At 42.3% G+C, this 19,259-nt stretch overlaps 1 protein-coding gene across 1 annotated transcript in view; it reads left to right on the top strand.

Moving 5' to 3' along the window:
• Nucleotides 1–279: 279 nt before the first annotated feature.
• ARMH4 (armadillo like helical domain containing 4) overlaps nucleotides 280–19,259 on the top strand; it is a 58,401-nt gene continuing 39,421 nt past the window's right edge. The window contains exons 1-3 of the mRNA XM_032214038.1: nucleotides 280–1,624; nucleotides 12,201–12,422; nucleotides 15,269–15,460. Coding sequence (XP_032069929.1) covers nucleotides 280–1,624; nucleotides 12,201–12,422; nucleotides 15,269–15,460 — 1,759 coding nt within the window. The remainder of the gene's footprint in view (nucleotides 1,625–12,200; nucleotides 12,423–15,268; nucleotides 15,461–19,259) is intronic.

Genomic DNA, 19,259 nt, shown 5'->3' with positions numbered 1-19,259 from the left:
CTGTGTACCTTTGGCGCTTAGTCATGCTGGCCACATAACTACGGAGATGTCTTCGGACAGCGCTGGCTCTTTGGCTTTCAAATGGAGATGAGCACCGCCCCCTGGAGTTGGGAACGACTAGCACATATGTGCGAGGGGAATCTTTGCCTTTACCTTATAATAGCAAAGTAGCTATGAATACTAGAGTTTTATATAATATTTTAATTTAATTTAAAAAATACTAATTTGAAAGTAACGGAAATCTGTTTTGTTCTATTTTGCTTCATTCTGCAGGACCTGATGACTGAAGTAATTGGTTCTGCTCACTTCCATGCAAACCTTTCCTTGAACATGAGCAGCGTGAGGGGGTATCACACGTTCCTTGCCTTCTGCCTTATTCTACTCAACTTTGGCAGCCTGCAATGCCTTGTTTTAAGACAAGGGGATGAAAGGTATGAAAGGCAACTGCAACTGGCATCACCAGCAGGGAACAGTTTAGCAGACACTAATGCATCAAATCCGGAGGGTAACTTAAGCTCATCCATGAATATAGCCAGCACTTCTGCATCTGAAAACCTTTATGGAGCCCCAGTAGATCCATCCAGGAGGTCATTAAACAGAGCCACAACTGTAAAAACAACCTTACCAACTATTCTGCATGTTCACAATCCCTTGGAGCACTTGGATACGGATGCTTTTGCAAGCACAGATCTGAAGATTGCTGCAGAAAGCGAAAGGCAAATCCGTCTCAATGGACCCAATGAAAAACTGGATAAATATGGGACACAGGAAGCTTTAATTGCCGCTGTTGTGACAATTCCAGATCTTCTTGTGGACAATGATACACTTAGCTCTGCAAGAGAAACAGTGGAGGGAGGTGGGGGAGAAAGAAAACTTGATGGAGATCAGTTTACAACGGGCAGTCTGGAGGAAGGTGCCCATGTTGACCCTTCAGACAATCCCCAGGTAACTATCCCCAAAGTAATAATTAGTTTTCCTGCTACAACGTCATCCAGCAACTTCTTCAAGAATCCATTTCTTCCAACCAGCCCACCAGTTGATTTGACAAAAGGATCTGATGGAAACAGCTTCCCAACAATCTGGATGGGCACAGAGCCAGGGTTGTTGCCTACAGATGCCTCTTTAAATTTGGAAGTGGAAAACTCAGAGAACCAAGGGCCCTTGAAAGGCATCTTAAGCACCACCACCATGGCCACTGCGGGCTTGCTGCTAAGTGATGAGTGGGATGATACCAAATTAGAGCCTTCCAGCCAGGCAAAAGCTATGCATCCTCTGAAGATAAACCAGCCTCAGATAGCGCAACCAACAGGACAGGAGGACGATGATGATGATGATGTAAAAAAGGACCCGTCACCAAGATTAAGGGTAACCACGACAAAAGGGAGCAAAGATAATCAGAATGGGTCAGGCCAGATACCCATGCAGGTAGAGGAATCAGCCAGTACAAGCTTGAATCTTGATCACACCATTGATCCATCTGAGAAGGTTGGAGCCCAATCTGAAAGTCCAGGGGAAAACGTAGATCCAACAGTGCTCACCAGGTCTAGATTGTTTCCTGAGACTATAACGACAACCGATGCAACCAAATCAGACGTCTTCCAAACCTTAAGACACCAGTTAAGAGGTAATTCCCCCCACCAGCACTATTTGCACTCATCGGTGCTTCTTGTTTTAAGATAACTTAAGACTATGGGCCACTGTTCAGTTTATGGTGTATACTGAAGTGATGCTATACATGATCCTTCCTTTTTTCAGGTTCCTTGTCTACCTAAAATATTCAGCGGGGGTTTAATTTATAACAGCCCAGTTTTTTTAATAATATCTTTTCCCTTTTCAGATGGGTTGTTGAGAGATTGCTTAGGCTCCCTTCTTCCTGCTCCTAATAAGCTTTTCCCCCAGGCTCCCAAATGCAGACAAAGCAAAGTCTTGGAGTAGCTCAGAATGATTCATAAATTCACCCTGACCCCCATTGCCCTTTGGATTATTAGGTTTTCTTTCAGTGGTAGGATTCAAATTATTTTACTACTAGTTCTGTGGGCGTGGCTTTGTAAGCGTGGCTTTGTGGGCATGGCAGGGGAAGGATACTGCAAAATCCCCATTCCCTCCCCACCCCATTAACCTGCTTTCCAGCTCCGTTCTCCTGTGCAGGGCAACAAAAGAAGATCAGCTGGCAGGCAGCAGGGCTGGGGCCAGCCTATTTGCCGGTTCTCCGAACTACTCAAAATTTCCACTACTGGTTCTCCAGCACCTGTCAAAACTGGCTGAATACCACCTCTGCTTTCTTTGGTCACTCATATAATCCATTCTTGATTGAGCTTGATAGCAATAGCACTTAGACTTATATACCCCTTCACAGTGCTTTTACAGCCCTCTCTAAGTGGTTTAGAGTCAGAAAATTGCCCCCAACCATCTGGGTCCTCATTTTACTGACCTCGGAGAGATGGAAGGCTGAGTCAACCTGAATGGCAACCTGGTGACATTCGATCTGCCAAGTTGCAGGTAGCGGGCAGTCAGCAGAAGTAACCTGCAGTACCGTATTCTAACCACTGCACCACCACGCCTCAGTATAGGCCAAATCTGATAGGCCAAATCTGTTAAGTTACATTCCAGAAGGCCTCTCTTCCCCTTCGCTATACTTCTCTATTCTAACCTATGGCAATGCAACACCAGTACCTTAGCTTTTCTTAACCTAATGCCCTCCAGTTGCTGTGAGATTGCATCCCCACCCCCACCCCCCAAATTCCTAGCCAGACCCCAAATTGGAGAGGATGATTTTGATGACCTTCTCACAATGAGAAGGTATGCACTGTATATACAGGTGATTCTCGACATACGACGTCTGGTCACTTAGCAACCATTTAAAGTTACAGTGGACTTAAAAAGGGGGACTTGCAACCCAGATCTGACGTTCTGACAGCCACCTATCCCACGGACATGTGACTGGACTTCGGAGCTTGGCAACACAGCTGAATTTGCAGCCATTTGCCACGCTCCCTGGTAACGTACCTGTGTTTTCCAAAGATTTTGTCCAAAACTGACACTTTGGGATTTTGGCAAAAACCACACAATAGGGAATAATGGGTTTGCTTAACGACCATGGCATTGGCTTAATGACCATTGCAAAAAGGATCGTAAAATCAAGTTGGTCACGTAACCAATCCATTTTGTGACCATTACAACTTATGACTATAATGGCCAGGCTTCAGTACGCTCATAACATGAGGACCACTGTAGACTACCTAAGCTATGATAAAATAAACACACATAAAAAAGGGGGATAAATATTTTTTATATTTCTATTACCTAAAGCTGGGGGCTTAGAAATGGAATAGATAGTCCTCAACTTACAACCATTCATTTCGTGACTGTTCAAAGTTACAACAGCACTGAAAAAAAGTCACATGAACATTTTTCATACTTGTGACTGTCGGAACATCCCCATGGTCATGTGATCAAAACCGAGATGCTTGGCAACTGACTCATACAGTTGCAGTGTCCCGGGGTCACGTGATCCCTTTTGCAACCTTCTGACGAGCAAAGTCAGTGGGGAAGCCAGTGTCAGGGTTCTAAATAGCATCCAAAATAAGACAAAAATCCGAGGCGAGAGATTCCTCAAAGTTCCAATTTATTAAGAGAGCCATGTTGGCACATCTGGGAAACCCCGAATCTGAAAACTTCCAGGTTTTCTCACCCAGTTGAAAGTTCAAGATCCTACCCCAACACCCACAAGTTCATCACATGGACCAATCTTTCACTGCCACGAAGATAGATTCCTCCCATCCAGATCCGGCCGGGTGCAGGGACAAAACCGACCTTGACTTTCAGAGAAGAATGTTATTATGGCTACACCTCACCCAACTCCACATAATTCCCCCTCCCAGTTTCCCACGATAGAAAGTGTAGCAGGCCTGAAGTCCAAAAAGAAACGATAGCTTGCAGGTCTGACAGCCAGATTCAGATTTACTTAACAACGGTGTCACTAACTTACCGATTGCAGTGATTCGCTCAACAGCTGTGGCAAGAGAGGTCGTAAATTGGGGCAAAATTCACTTAACAACTGTCTCGTTTAGCAACAGAAAATTTGGGCTCAATTGTGGTTGTAAGTTGAGGATTACCTGTACTGTATTATTGTACGTATATGCTGAGCTTGGCAAATCCCAGGATTCTGTCTGACTCAATGCTTAGTTTTCCTTGTTGATCATAATTCCTTAAAATGCAAGTTAAAATCATTCATTTGTCATTGCCTATTGCTGTCTCTTGTTTGCCTAAGGAGCCTCCGCTGTTCCCCGGCAAGAGGAATTCTGTGCTTTGACTCAATGCTGCACTTCCTTTAGTTCCATCTAATTAAGACCCTGCATAGATAGGAACATTTGTTTTATTTTTCTTTAGACGAACTTCTTTTGTTTTATTTCTTTATATACTTCTTTGCAGGGGTGGGGAAAACAATCCCTGGAATTCATGTGACTCCAATTATTTTTTCTTCATCCAAATTAAGTTTTATGGCTTTCTTCGAAACTGCTCTTTCTGACACAAAGCCTCCTGATGCAACTTCCATCATTCCCAACCAGTCCAATAACCCAGTATTTCTGGAAGGAACCCGAAGAGTCTAAGTCTTAGGTCTAGATTTATGATTCTTTTGCTCTTCCATTTTGACAGGTTGATCTTGGCATGCTGAGGGATTCTATATATGGAGGATGGGTCACTAAACTGGTTGTAGATGATTCACTGTTGATTTATTGAAAAGTCCACAAAAGGCTCAGTGTTTACTGAGCTTACACTGTAAACCCAACCAGCAAAACCACATTATGTAATGGGTAAACCTAGCCCCTGAGTGCATATGATGTTGCAGTTGGGGAACTGAATCCATTTTCCTGTTATTTGACATACATTATTTTCAAAGATGTGAACCTGTTTTCCAATTGCATTGTATAATAATGCCTTCGAAAGGATGAGAGCATCTATTAACCTTCGCTTTCTATGTTCCGAAGCAATTCCTCTAGCTGCTCTGCTGCCGCTTGGGAATTTTGGCAGGCTGTCTTCTGCAGCCTCGCGTCAGTGTATGGATTCCCTTGGATATTTTGGCTGCTTCTGTGCTGCTGCAGTGAACTCTGGATGGGCTTGGGTCCAAGTTGAAACCAATTTAACAAAAATAATCCTAAATGAATGAACTGTTTAAAAGCATTGATGGCTGCCTAAACCCCCATAGACCCTAATGGGACATAATGATAGATACCCTCTAAATATCCCTTTGTGCTCAACACTAGAGAACCAAGTGTGATCATCTGGGTCATAAACTATGTAGGCCAACAAAGGACAAAAGCGTGGGTACGCTTATTCATTTTTTCTGCAATCTGATACAGAGATGAGGATCTCTTTTGACTCTTGGAAAGAGCCGAGGTGGCGTAGTGGTTAGGGTGCAGTACTGCAGGCCACTTCAGCTGACTGTTATCTGCAGTTCAGCGGTTCTAATCTCACCGGCTCAAGGTTGACTCAGCCTTCCATCCTTCCGAGGTGGGTGAAATGAGGACCCAGACTGTGAGGGCGATATGCTGACTCTGTAAACCGCTTAGAGGGGACTGAAAGCCCTATGAAGCGGTATATAAGTCTAACTGCTATTGCTATTGCTATATCCCACCCCCTCCCCAAACTGCAGAAGATCTTGAGAAAAGTCTACCTTAGCCTTTGAGAAGTAAAATAAAATGTTCTTATGCACTTTTTCTTTAGAAGGTGTGCCTCATTTATTTTTTTTCAAAAGCCATAAGGAGTCTTGAGGCCCTTAAATAATTGACACATTTATTTCAATATTAGTTTTTCTGAACTGCATACATTCTATCATATTATTAAGTTTTAGGCTGAGTAGAATTGTTCCACAAGAGAAAGTGCTTTTGGAGACATTGAGGTTATTAAATGCAGAAAGATAATTAGGGCTATGGAGTTAGGCCCAATCCATGGTGAATGTATGGACAGTCCGTATGTAATAGTGAGATCATCTCTTGCAGGCTTTTTCTATACAGAGCATCAAAGATGGACTTACACAATAAAGAACATTTGCGATATAAAAATTGAGGTTATTTCACTGCACTAAATCCTGTAACAGGATCATTTTATCTTCACTCCCTTAAAGCCTGTCAAAATTCTTAATACATTATCAATGCATTCAGGTTCATTTCTGCTTTCTTGTGAGAGGTAATAGTTATCTCTTGGAGTTCTACAACGTTCTTTTCAAGAGATTCACTAGAGTTATTCTTTCAACTTAAAGTTTTAGAATCTCTGAAGTACATTTGAATTGCCAAAATTCTGCACCCTTGTAATTGTTTCAGTCATAAGAAAGTGTTTTTAAAATTATAGGGCTACTGTGTTTCCCCAATAATAAGACCTACCCCAATAATAAGATCTACCCTGATTTTTAAGCCTGTACCTATTATAAGTCCTCTCCACAAAATAAGCCCCAGTGAAGGGTGGGCGTGGCCAGCAAAGGAGGTGGGGCACATGCATGGGCTGTTGGTGTCCAATAGTAGCTGCAGTCTGCATAGTGCAGGTGAGTTGATTACCTGTCCAAACAGCAGGCGGAGGCAAACTCAGAGGGGGAGGCATGTCATCTAGATAAGCTGCATGAGCTGTGGGGAAACTGAGAGTCAGTGGGCCGGAGTGGCAGGCGGCTGCAGGAGGCTCATCTTCACATCTCTTGGCTTGCCTGTGGCCTGTGCAGTGCGTTGGACTCTCCTGCCTCCTGCCCCACACCTCTGCCTCCATCTGCTGCTGTTGCTGCGATGCAACACGGCCGGACGGCCGCCCTCTCCGGCCCACTGACTCTCGGCTTTCCCGCAGCCTGTGCAGCACCTCCAGATCGCCTGCCTCCCCCACATGCCTCTGCCTCCATCTGCTGCTTGGACAGGAAATCAACTCGCCTATGCTGTGCTGGCTGTGCAGCCTCAGAGTGTGCTAACCAAGGGACTGGTGGGGTGCAGCTGCTACCAGGTATCATCGATCCCCGTGCACTTGCCGCCTTTTGTGTGCGCACCAGGTGGCAGGGCACCCAGCTAATCACCCTGAAATTTTTCCCCCTGAAAATAAGCCCTAATGTTTATTTTGGAGCCCCAAAAATATAAGACCAGGTCTTATTTTCAGGGAGACATGGTACCTTGGTACTCATTGTTATTTGGTTCCAGGAGGCACAATGAATACCAATGTTTTGCATAAGAAATAATGGACTGAGTCACAACATGCAAACGATGCAAAATTTTCATGTCAAAATGTGTTGAGTACCAAATTTGATGCGTTTTAAAGCAGTTGAGTCCCAAAGTATCACTGTATAAGCAATTCAAGAATAAACACCTTGTCTGGAATCTCAGAAGAGTTTAGAGTTAATACAAATTTTCAGAGGCAGGAAGGGCTGTGCCATCATCTTTAGATTCTTTTTCCTTCTTTAAATAAAGGTGATGTTTGAAAAGTGGGAGTTATTTCCTTTTCAGTCAGTATGCTTTACAACTCAGAATTTACTCACAAATAGTCTAAGGAAGGAAATAAGAGAAAACAAACTTCTTTGCCTATTAGTTCAGTTACCGAGCTGTCCAGAATTAGTGGATAATTTTCAAAATTGATTGGAAAATTGAAATTGTGGAACATACTTTTGTCATTGAAAAATCAAAGTCTCCATCCTAATTTGTTTTGAAATCTGTGATCTTTGTTACTCTAAGAATATTTTCTTCTGCATCAGCTATATCTCTTATCTTTTTCCAGAGTTGAAAAGTTATCTTTCCCACAAATTAAACATGAACCTGTTCCTTGGACAGAGTGCACACATTTCCTATAGGATTTACATATTTCCAGGAAAACCTAACAATGTTTTTTGCTATAATTCATGTATGTATAAATCCAAATCTTTTTCTTAAACAGTTGAATTCAAATGTTAGGAATATGCTTTAACATGCTAACATAATTTAATTCTTATCTCAAAAACCTGTTAACAGTGTTATGAACAGTCATCCAGTATGGCACAACAAGGAAACATAGCAATAGCAATAACACTTAGACTTATATACCACTTCTCAGTGCTTTTACAGCTCTCTCTAAGCAGTTTACAGCGTCACCATGTTTTCCCCAACAATCTGAGTCCTCATTTTACCCATCTCGGAAAGATGGAAGACTGAGTCAACCTTGAGCCGCTCAGAACTGAACTGCTGGCAGTGGGCAGAGTCAACCTGCAATACTACATTCTAACCACTGCGCCACCATGGCTCTTATGTAAACGTATGTAAATCTAGTGTGTTAAGATTATAATAACTATTAGATTGGTATCCCACCTTTATTTTGTACGGCTCAAGATGGCATACATGACGCTACTGCCTCAACAATAACCCTGTAAGGTGAGTTGGACTAAGAGTGAAAGCTTTGCCCAAAGGCACCCAGCTGGGTTTCATACTTAAGAGAGGAGATGATTTCAGATTTATTGTACCTGTGAATAGAACCCTCTTTTAAACACCCACTGAAGAGTCCAATGTTCTCGAAAAAGGTCTTTTGATTAATTAGCCTCATTATAATAAGAAACACATTTTTGAACATTTGAAACCATTGGCTCCATTATTATTGTTAATAATTATCATTATTTATGTTTGTAACATTTCCCAATTGTTGATACAACTGAATTGTTTGTTTTGCTTTTAAATAAAAAAAATATTTAATCCACGGTACTCAAAATATAGATATCCTTTTTACAATTGTAAGCTGATAATACGTCAGGTTCAAACTGAGAATTTAACAAATGTTTGAATATACTGTGTTGCCATTCAATGGTTTTAGACAGGGAATGTTTGTTTCAGCAAGCTTCCAAAAGTTTTACCTGTACAATTAGAAAGAAGCAGATCTAGGATGTTTATCCCTTTCTTTAGCTTGGATTTTTTTAAAAAACAACAACAATAACACTTTTAATCTTCATTTTAAAATAAAGGTCATTTCAGAACGTCAAATTATCATAAGGATATGAATCAGATTGTAATTTCTTTTTTTATAAATTCCAAAAAGACCTACTTGCCTATAATAATGGGAGTACAATTACTTTCTAATTACAATTACAACCAAGTATCAACCAGAATTTCAAAAGCATCAAAGAATACTTCTCTTGCATACTCATAGTGGTACATACTGATCTGAGGGGCAGTATTAATGTGCATAATATGCAGGTAGTCCTCGACTTTCAACAGTTTATTTAGTGACTTTTCAAAGATACAACGGCACTGAAAAAAATGACTTATGACTCCTTTTTCACACTTACGACCTTTGTAGCATCTCCATTATCATGCGATCAAAATTTAGGTGCATGGCAACTGGTTCATACTTACGACCGTTGCTCTGCCCCAAGGTCATGTCAGGCCTTTCACAACCTTTTGACAAGCAAAGTCAATGGGGAAGCCAAATTCACTTAACCAAATTACTAACTGATCATCTGCAGTGATTCATTTAACAACTGTGGCAAGAAAGGTTGTAAAATGGGGCAAAACTCATTCAACAAATGTATCACTTAACCATAGAAACGTTAGGGCTCTATGATAGTAAGTCAAGGACTATCTATATCTGTGATGGTGAACCTAGGGCACGCCTGCCACAGGTGGCACATGGAGCCATCTCTCTGGGCATGCGAGCTGTGGCCCAGTGCGCATGCATGCACCAGCCAGCATTTTTCGCCCATTCCAGGAAAACCTCCCCAGGCTCTAGAAAAGCCTCTGATGCCTGGGGAGGGTAAAAAATGGAACTTCTGGGCCTACCAGAAGTTCAGAAACAGACTGTTTCTGGCTTCCGGAAGGTCTCGGGGGCCCCTGGGAGGCAGTTTTTGCCCTCCCCAGGCTCTGGAGACTTTCCTCAAGCCTCTTAGAGGGTGAAAACAGCCTCCCTCGGGCTCTGGAGGCTTTCCCTGACGCCTCCTGGTGCCAAAAACAGCCTCCGGAGCCTGGGGAGGGTAAAAACTCCCCCCCTGCACATGTATGCGTAGATGGGCGGAGCACATTGCATTTCGGCATGCGAGGACAGAAACGTTCACCATCACTGATGTATGTATGTATGTATGTATGTATGTATGTATGTATGTATGTATGTATTTATTTATTTAGTGTCACAACCCTTGGTATGCCCAAATATGGGAGGAAGTCTACTGCTTCCATTCTCTGTCTATCAGCTCGTCACAAGAGACCATCATGACAGAAAGCCATTACTGTTACCTTTGTTACATTTGTGTTGTATTTGTGCTGATAAATAAATGATGATATGTATGTATGTGTGTGTGTTTATGTATGTATGTGTGTGTGTGTGTGAGTACACACACACACACACACACACACACACACACACACACACACATACATATATATATATATATATATATATATATATCAGAGATATTAATTCTTTTTAAAAGATCGATTTCTTGGAGACAAACTCAACTCCTGATGACCAAATGGCATATCCATGGAGTTTCTTTGGCAGCAGTAGAGATATGGGTTATTCTTTGATTTCTTAGTCAAGCCTAAGGCCTGGGATTTCTTGAGCTTTCTGACTAATTAGGTCTGATCTGACTTAAGGTTGAGAAGGATCAGTCCATCATTGCTGCCACCTGCTGTTCATGATTAACAAAATGTGATTTTAAAAAATCCCTCTGCAGTATTTCTACTTCTATTTACCATATTATTATGGTTGGTTGCCTAGTCAGATGTTTAGACTGGATCTAGCATTTTTAATCTGCCTGTTGTTTGATGGTGTTGGGGGTTACTGTTGCAGAATGCAAACTGTTGCAGGGTTAATAATTGATGGTGATTTTGTCAGTGTCAATGATATTCAATTGATACTCCAGATGTTTTGGATTGCACCCAAGGTGCCTTTAACTGTTGGTATTATCTTTGCCTTCTTTTGCCAGAATCATTCTACTTCTATTCTGTTCCCCCCCCCCAGGTTTTTACATCTGTCCAGACGTTTCATCTTTCTTATCAATAGTTGCTAAATTTGGGGTGTTAAATGGCAGATGCTTGTTTGTCTGTACCCTACAGTCCCAGAGCACTTTTAACTTCTTCATTTTCTATTATTTTATCTATTTTGTGGTCTCACCAGTTCTTGCTTGCAGACAAAAGATATTTCATGCAGATATATCAATGCACCATTGTTGCTACTTTGTCATGCGTTGTTTGTAGTCAGTCTGTATGATCTTGAAGCAGCTAACTAGGTGGTCCACTGCTTCTTTAGCTCCTATGTGGAATTGACATTTGCTGTATGTTGCTGTCTTTTTAATTTTGGCTTTGTATGTATTTCTTCTTAAGATTTCATTTTGTGCAGCCAGAATTAACCCTTCTGTCTTCTTCAATTTTCCTGCTCTTAACCATTGCCAGGTCTAGTTGCTATGTGCTTTGTCTGCTAGTTTTTGTCTACTAGTCATATAATACTTCGCTTTGCCATGTCTCTTTTCTACTTTATTTGCTAATTAATATTATTGCAACCTACTCCAAAATGGTCTTTTTATTGTTATTGTTCAGAGATCACATGAAGTCATGTGCAGCAGTGGGAAACTTCAACTCTCACTGTTGAACTAGAGCGTACATCAGATCTAATCAACATGGTTAATATGATTTAGAATTGATTCAGTGACATCTGGAGGGTGATTTGGGCGAACAAACTTAAGTGAACTACAGTGGAGGGTTCTGGCTCCCGTTGCAACCGGTATGATGCAACAGGGCTGGGCGTCCACCATATGCACATGCGCAGAGCGTGCATGCATACCCACCGCCTGCGATGCTCAAGCTGTTCAGCAGAGCATCACGCAGGCACCGTACACACGATGTGCATGCGCAAATGCCCCGATTAGTTCAAATAGAGGTAAGGAGAGCGGGCGGGAGGTTGGCCCCTCTGGAGCACTGGAGCGGAGTGGTACCTAATGCTCCCAGCAGGCATCGGTACACCCATACCGGGGTGTACCGGTCGTATCCCACCACTGGTGAACTATGGGGTTTTTGAATCCACTTTTCCTTATGTCAAATAGGAACTTCAAAGCTTTTCCTCTTTTGGTTATTAACTGTAATAGTGATATATGTGCACTTATATGGTTCGGTTATAATGCAAGATATATTGGGAAGACAATTTCTTTGGAAAGACAGAATATAAACAAATGAGAGAGCAAGAACCATAGTTTTTAATCTCCTTTTCAATCCCCTTTTGTATTGAAGGAACATCCACAGCCTTCCCTGGTACTGCTACTGCACCACCACCTGGCCTACCTACCCAGAAGATTACAGAATCACAAAATGTGTTGGAGAGAGAAATAGAGTTGGCAACTCAGATAACAACAGTTTCCAGCACTGCCCAACTCTTGGGGATATTAGAAACGGTTGCTCCTACAGGGTCTCCTCCTTCTACCCAGCTCCCAGTGAAAATGTTGGAAGTTAAAGGTTGGTTGATTAATTTAATTCTGAGTCAATCTCGTGCCACCTCAGTTGAATGGTTGATGGGAGAGATCCTTCTATATGAGACTTTGAAAAGTTGCTTCCAATTCCGATAAGGCAGAAATCTGACACTTCATGCCTGTCTGAATTACTGCTCATGGTAACCCTCACCATTCACCAAGTTGGCTGTAGCTTCTGCGAATTTTAATGTAGTTCAATAACAGTCAACGGGCCACAGGATACCCAGCCTGGGCTATGCCATACATCCTGTAATCCTAAGCTTCATATAACAGAATAATTAATTAACAGAATTAATTTCAGTCCTCTTGTAAGAGTTATTTTTATGTTTATTGTGGTTTAATGCTTGCAAGAAAAAAATCCAAATTTGTTAGAGAGGGAAATACAGATAGTCCTCAACTTACAACCACAATTGAGCCCAACATTTATGTTGCTACATGAGAAATTTGTTAAGTTTGAAGTTTGAGGTTTATTGGATTTATATGCCGCCCTTCTCCCAAATATTCAGGGTGATGTACAACATAAAAGAAAACACATATTATAAAAATTGTCTGGCTGATGGCACCCTGAGGAGGCCAACTCTGTGGGATTGCACTGGATGGTGGGAGGCTACTGGTGGCAGTAGGTGGTCTCGCAGGTACCCTGGGCCTAAGCCATGGAGCGCTTTAAAGGTCATAATTAGGACCTTGAATCGCACCCAGAAGACAACCGGCAACCAGTGCAGGCCGCCTAAAAGGGGTTGATATGGGAGCACTTAGGTACCCCCATGATAACCCACGCGGCCGCATTCTGTACCAGCTGAAGCCTCCGGGGGCTCTTCAAGGGCAGCCCCATGTAGAGAGTGTTGCAGTAGTCCAGGCAAGAAAGGATGAGGGCATGAGTGACTATGCACAGAGCATCCTGATCCAGAAAGGGGCGCAACTGACGTATCAGGCGAACCTGGTAAAAGGCCCCCCTGATCACGGCCTTCAAGTGTTCTTCTAAACTAAGCCACGTATCCAGGAGGACTCCCAGATTGTGGGCCCTCTCTGAGGGGGGTAAAGTTTCTCCCCCTATCATCAAAGATGGAACAAGATGCACAAATCGGGATGACGGAAACCACAGCCACTCAGTCTTGGAGGAATTGAGCTTGAGCCTGTTCCTCCCTATCCAGATCTGCACAGCCTCCAGGCATCGGGGCATCATGTCAAGGGCATAGTTTGGGTGGTTTGGGGTAGAGATGAAAAGTTGGGTATCATCAACATATTGATGATACTGTACCCCAAAACCTCGGATGATCTCGCCCAGAGGTTTCATATATATGTTGAACAGGAGGAGTGAGAAAACTGACCCCTGTGGCACCTCACAAGTGACGCGCCTCGGGGTCGATCCCTGTCCTCCAGTCAACACAAACTGTGACCAATCCAACAGATAGGAGGAGAACCACCGCAAAACGGTGCCCCCCATTCCCAACCCCCCCGAGTCGTCGCAGTAGGATACCATGGTCGATAGTATCGAAAGCCACCGAGAGGTCTAATAGGACCAGGACAGAGGAGCAGCCCCTGTCCCAGACCCACCAGAGATCATCAACCAACGTGGGTTTTGCCCCATTTTTTATGACATTTCTTGCCACATTTATTAAGTGAATCACTGCAGTTTGTTACTGTTAGTCATTCAAATCACATAACCATGGGGACGCTGCAATGGTCATAAGTGTAAAAAATGGTAATGTCACTTTTTTCAATGCTGTTGTAATTTGAATGGTCATTAAGTGAACTGTTGTAAATCAGGGACTATCTGTAATCTGATGTAATGTAAGGCAATTTAGTATATTAATTGTCATGAAAAAATGCATGGTTTTAAGAATGCCAAATCTCATATCAGTTCACTCAAACATTAAGTTTTTTATTGAAGTACTGTCCTAGTTAATAACTCTGCCCTTATAATCCTAATTAGTAGGCAGGAGGTGAGTAGAAAAAGTATTTTTATTAGTTTTTAAACCACAAATTATATACTTTTGTAGTATTAGGAGATTTAATATATGCTATAGTGTTTCTTTCTTTTTACATTTGTTTGTGTTTGCAGTTTTTCTTAATTTTTGTATTGTATTGTATTTTGCAGTTTAATTATAAACTATTTTGAGATATGTATTCTGAAAAATAATTTTCAAGTAAATTAATAAATGTTATGTTAAATACAGTTGCAATCAACTAGATCAGTATTTCTCAATCCTGGCGGCTTGAAGATGTGTGGACTTCAACTCCCAGAATTCCATAGGCAGCACAGCTTCTTCTTCAAGCTGCCAAGATTGAGAAACATTGAACTAGATGGTAGAAGTTTTCTTTTAACTCTAATATTAGATCTCAAGATTATCCATTGAAAGAGAGGGTTAGAGATTCAGGGTATACTGGAAGAACCTTTTTTTCCTTGTACACCACATAATGAAGTGTTGGAATTATTTACTTTAAGAAATAAAGGTATTTACCAATTCAAATATGAGAGGTCATTGATGCTCTCTGAGCTCCCTTTTTTCTTGCAGACGTTTCATTACCAAACTGGGTAACGTCATCAGTGCTAGTGAGCTCAGAGACCAGCAAGGAATCCTGAGCTACAAATATTCTCTTGTATCAATTCAAAGAGCTTCAAAGCATTTGGGAACCAACCTTAATTCACGTGCTAAGAATTTCCACATGTACAAAATATATATTCTCACCTATTTCCATCTGCTAGGATTAGCTGAGGTTCTTATCTCCAGCCATGGGTTAAGGATGATGAAAATTATAATATGAAACTTCTTTTTTAGTCACAGTTTGCAATTGTATAGGTCTCACTTGTGATTCTTGCTTGGCTTCCAGAACCTGTCACCCTCCTAGAGAATAAAGAGGTCATTTCTGTTACCTATATTCCTGCATCGCTGGATGATCTGAGGGTGCCAACCGAAATGACTCTGCCTTCTTTGGCATCTTCTACAAGGCAAACCACAGTTCTAGCTGCCCACCGAATTACCACAGCTTCAACTTATGGATTGGAAAGGCTGGAATCAGAAGGTACTTAAGTAAGATGATTTGAACAGGGATCTTTAAAATCTGAACACTCTCCAACAGGAATTGACTGTGAGAGTGTAATGGTCCAAATATCTATCCTATATAGCACTAAAACTCTCATGTCTGTTTGATTGTTTGTAACTTGGGTGAAAGAGTATATCATAGGGAACAACAATTTGGAATCGAAATTCCTCAAATGGGTTATAGGACATGTCCAAGATGCAGGACCTACCGTACCTTCTTTTGGGATTGAAATTTAGCAATGTTGTAAGTAAGTTGTAAGTCTTAAACCTGCCTTAATGCATAGAATCTAACTGGATGGCTTTGGAGTATGTGGTGTAGGGTTTCCTGCCTAATAGCAATAGCAATAGCAGTTAGACTTATATGCCGCTTCATAGGGCTTTCAGCCCTCTCTAAGCGGTTTACAGAGTCAGCATATTGCCCCCACAGTCTGGGTCCTCATTTCACCCGCCTTGGAAGGATGGAAGGCTGAGTCAACCTTGAGCCGGTGAGATTAGAACTGCTGAACTGCAGATAACAGTCAGCTGAAGTGGCCTGCACCCTAACCACTGCGCCACCTCGGCTCATTAGAGCAGGGGATTGGACTAGAAGACCTTCAAGGTCCCTTCCAACTCTGTTATTCTATGTCTATGTAGTCATTTTCACTTAGCCTAGGAAGAAGGCAATGATAAATTAGTTTTGGAAATATTGCCTAGAAAATTTCACGGGCTTGTCCAAGGAATTAAGACTGACTTGCAGGCAGATCTCTCTGTCTCTGTCTCGCCCCCCTTTCCTCCCTCCCTCCCTCCCTCTCCCTCCCTTCCTCCCTCTCCCTCCCTTCCTCCCTCTCTCTCTCTCCCTCCCTCCCTCCCTCCCTCTCTTTCACTCGGAACAATGGCTATTGTTCCACGATAGAAAGTGTCCTCACATGCTGCATTACAGTATGGTAAGCTGGTTTAACTGCTGCGGACAGGAATGCACTATAGAGAGTGATCAATTCGGCACAATTGGTTGCCCTCTAACACCACTGGATGACATCGCCGTTGTCATCGCTGTTTTAGCAGACTAAGGAAGATACTCAGAGACGATTCATACCCTGGTCAGTGTCTCTTTGCACTTCTACCATCGGGCAGAAGACATCACAGCACAGCCAGCCGAACAAAAAGGTTTAAAAATAGCTTCTATCCCTTGGGTTGTCAGACCCGTAAACACAACCACAATCACTCCACAAACACATGGAAATGTATGACTAGTTTTTCTTTTCCTTTCTTTCTCTCTCCCCCCCCCCCCCCCAATTACTTGCATTGGGATTATTCTTTATACTATTTATGTTGTTTGTATTTGTTATCATGGATTGTACCAGTGAGGCTAAAACCAATTTTGTTGTATTTATTTTGTACAATGACAATAAAGGCTATAATATATTATTATATACATTTAATAAATAAATAAGTAAATACAATGATTTTAAGTAAACTGTAAACATGTGGATTAAAATGAGACTAGATTTCACAGTACATTGTTTCTTTACCCAGGGCTTTATAGATGATTTTAAGATTCAGCATCTCCAAGCTTATGGAAATGTCTCTCAAGATATTTCTATGCTAGTGGAGTAGCTTCATTTCTGGACTCTGATGTTAAACTCTCAACACTTATTGCAAAGTCTTTTCATAATCAAAGGACTCTGAACTTTGTTATTCTTTCTGAGGCAAGTAGAGGGGGGTAGCTGGAGAAAACATGAGACTTGTCTATCCCAGAAGGTGATAAGCCTGATCAAAGTTTTAGAATTCGAAAAGGGGAGGGTGGTTGTAGCCTAGTGAAAACTTTAAAAATGCTTCCGCCACACTAAAATAAAAGTAAACTGAGGTAGAAGGAATTAGGACAGGGGACTGATGGGAAGAGCAGGGAACAGTTAACTTTCTGGTAAATGGATCTCAGCAATGTTTATTTTAAAAAAGCAGATTGTATGAATTGCAAGTTCTCTTAATCTACCTAGTGCCACAGCTGGCATGAGGAATCACTTCTTAGGGCACGCAAGGTGTTACCCTGTCAGCTCCAGCGTGCATGCTGGGCAGCTGATTTTGGCCATTTTGAAGCCTCCAGAGGGCGAAAAACGACTCAACGCTCAAACCGGAAGTTGGAAAATGGCCTGTTTCCGGCCTCCAGGGAGGGGGCTGGGGAGGCTGTTTTTGCCCTTCCCAGGCTCCTAGAAAGCCTCTGGAGCCTGGGGAGGGTGAAAAACGTACCTACCGCGGCCACTGGAAGTTGAAAAATGGGCAGTTTCTGGCCTCCCGAGAGCCTCGGGTGGGGGGGGGGGCAGAGGAGGCCGTTTTTGCCCTCCCCAGGGACCTAGAAAGCCGTGCACGCATGTGTGGGACAGCAGTGGTGGGTGGGTTTCATGCACACATGCACAAGGGGCGCAGCACAGGGAGCATTAAGTTATGGGGTGGGTATGTGCATGCCATCCTTGACCTAGTGCCTATGCCTGCCTGCCTGCCTCTCTCCTTCCTTCCTTCCTTCCTTCCTTCCTTCCTTCCTTCCTTCCTTCCTTCCTTCCTTCCTTCCTTCCTTCTGTTTTTTAAGGCCACCCACCTCACATAAGTGAATCTGAACAATGTACAAGGATTAAATTCCCCCTCCCCTAAACATATAACCCCCTATAGCCCTTACCACCTGCTCTTGGTTTCTCCATTTTTACAAAGTAGGTACCTGACTAAGCTCTTAAAGGACAGATGCTTTATAAATCATGGAGGGAGAATGGGACACGAAGCGGCATAGATGGCTTTCCTTGTTTGGGAATAACATTGGGTTATCTTCTTGCGTTTAATTAACAATTATTCTTTAAATTGAGTTACATGCTTTTTTCTTTTCTGTAATCATTATCAACTCATTTGAGCTCTTTTAAATAATGTACTAATGATTTTCTGGGCAAGATTTATTTCAAGGAGAGAAGTTTTCTAGGAGTTTGATTTGAATGTTGGTGCAATGATGGGACAGTAGCACAGAGAGACTGCCTTGCAAGAGCCATGGTGGTGTAGTACTGCAAGCTAACTCACTGCTCACTGCTAACTCACTGCTCACTCCAGGAGTTCGATTCTGAGCAGCTCAAGGACTCAGCCTTCTATTCTTCTGAAGTTGGTAAAATGAGGACACAAATTGTTGGGGGCAATATACTGACTCTGTACACTGCTTACAGAGAACCGTAAACCACTGTGAAGTAGTATATAAGTCCAAGTGCCATTGCTATTGCTATTGCTGCTGTTCCTGCAGTTATGCAAAGCCATCCAAAATCTTAAATGATGATTCTTTGATTCCTGTGAATTGCAGAATAAAAATAGTTTCTGCATTGTATTTGTGGTTAAGATGATCAGAACAGTTGATCAGGGCAATTAGAGCTAGCTGAAGCTCTGGTTTGACATTTAGCAGGTACAAAATAGAGGCTTAGGCTTAGTCAAAGACTAAACTTTCTCCTTTTATAATTAATTTTGTAACCAATCACATTAGTAATCTTGTACTTCCCTGTCACTTAATTATCAGTGCCCCTTATTTTTTTTAGTGTTGGGGTCTTGCCTATCCTGTGTTATTGAACATGTCCATGTATGCATGACCTGGATTTGCAATCTCATAATAAATCCTGGAGTTGGAGCAGAGGTGGGTTCCAACCAGTTTGGACCAGTTCAGCCGAACCGGTAGTGGTTTGGTAGCATGGATTGCTGGAACCGGGGGGGACCCAGGCCTGCCATATTCCTGAATTGGTTCTCCCAGTGGCGCCATAGGTGTCACCATCTTGTTCTTTGCTTCT

This window comes from Thamnophis elegans, chromosome 1 (assembly GCF_009769535.1).
Source record: "Thamnophis elegans isolate rThaEle1 chromosome 1, rThaEle1.pri, whole genome shotgun sequence".
NCBI lineage: Eukaryota > Metazoa > Chordata > Lepidosauria > Squamata > Colubridae > Thamnophis > Thamnophis elegans.
Note: the sequence above shows the minus strand (reverse complement) of the source record. Positions and strands in the feature narration are given on the sequence as shown.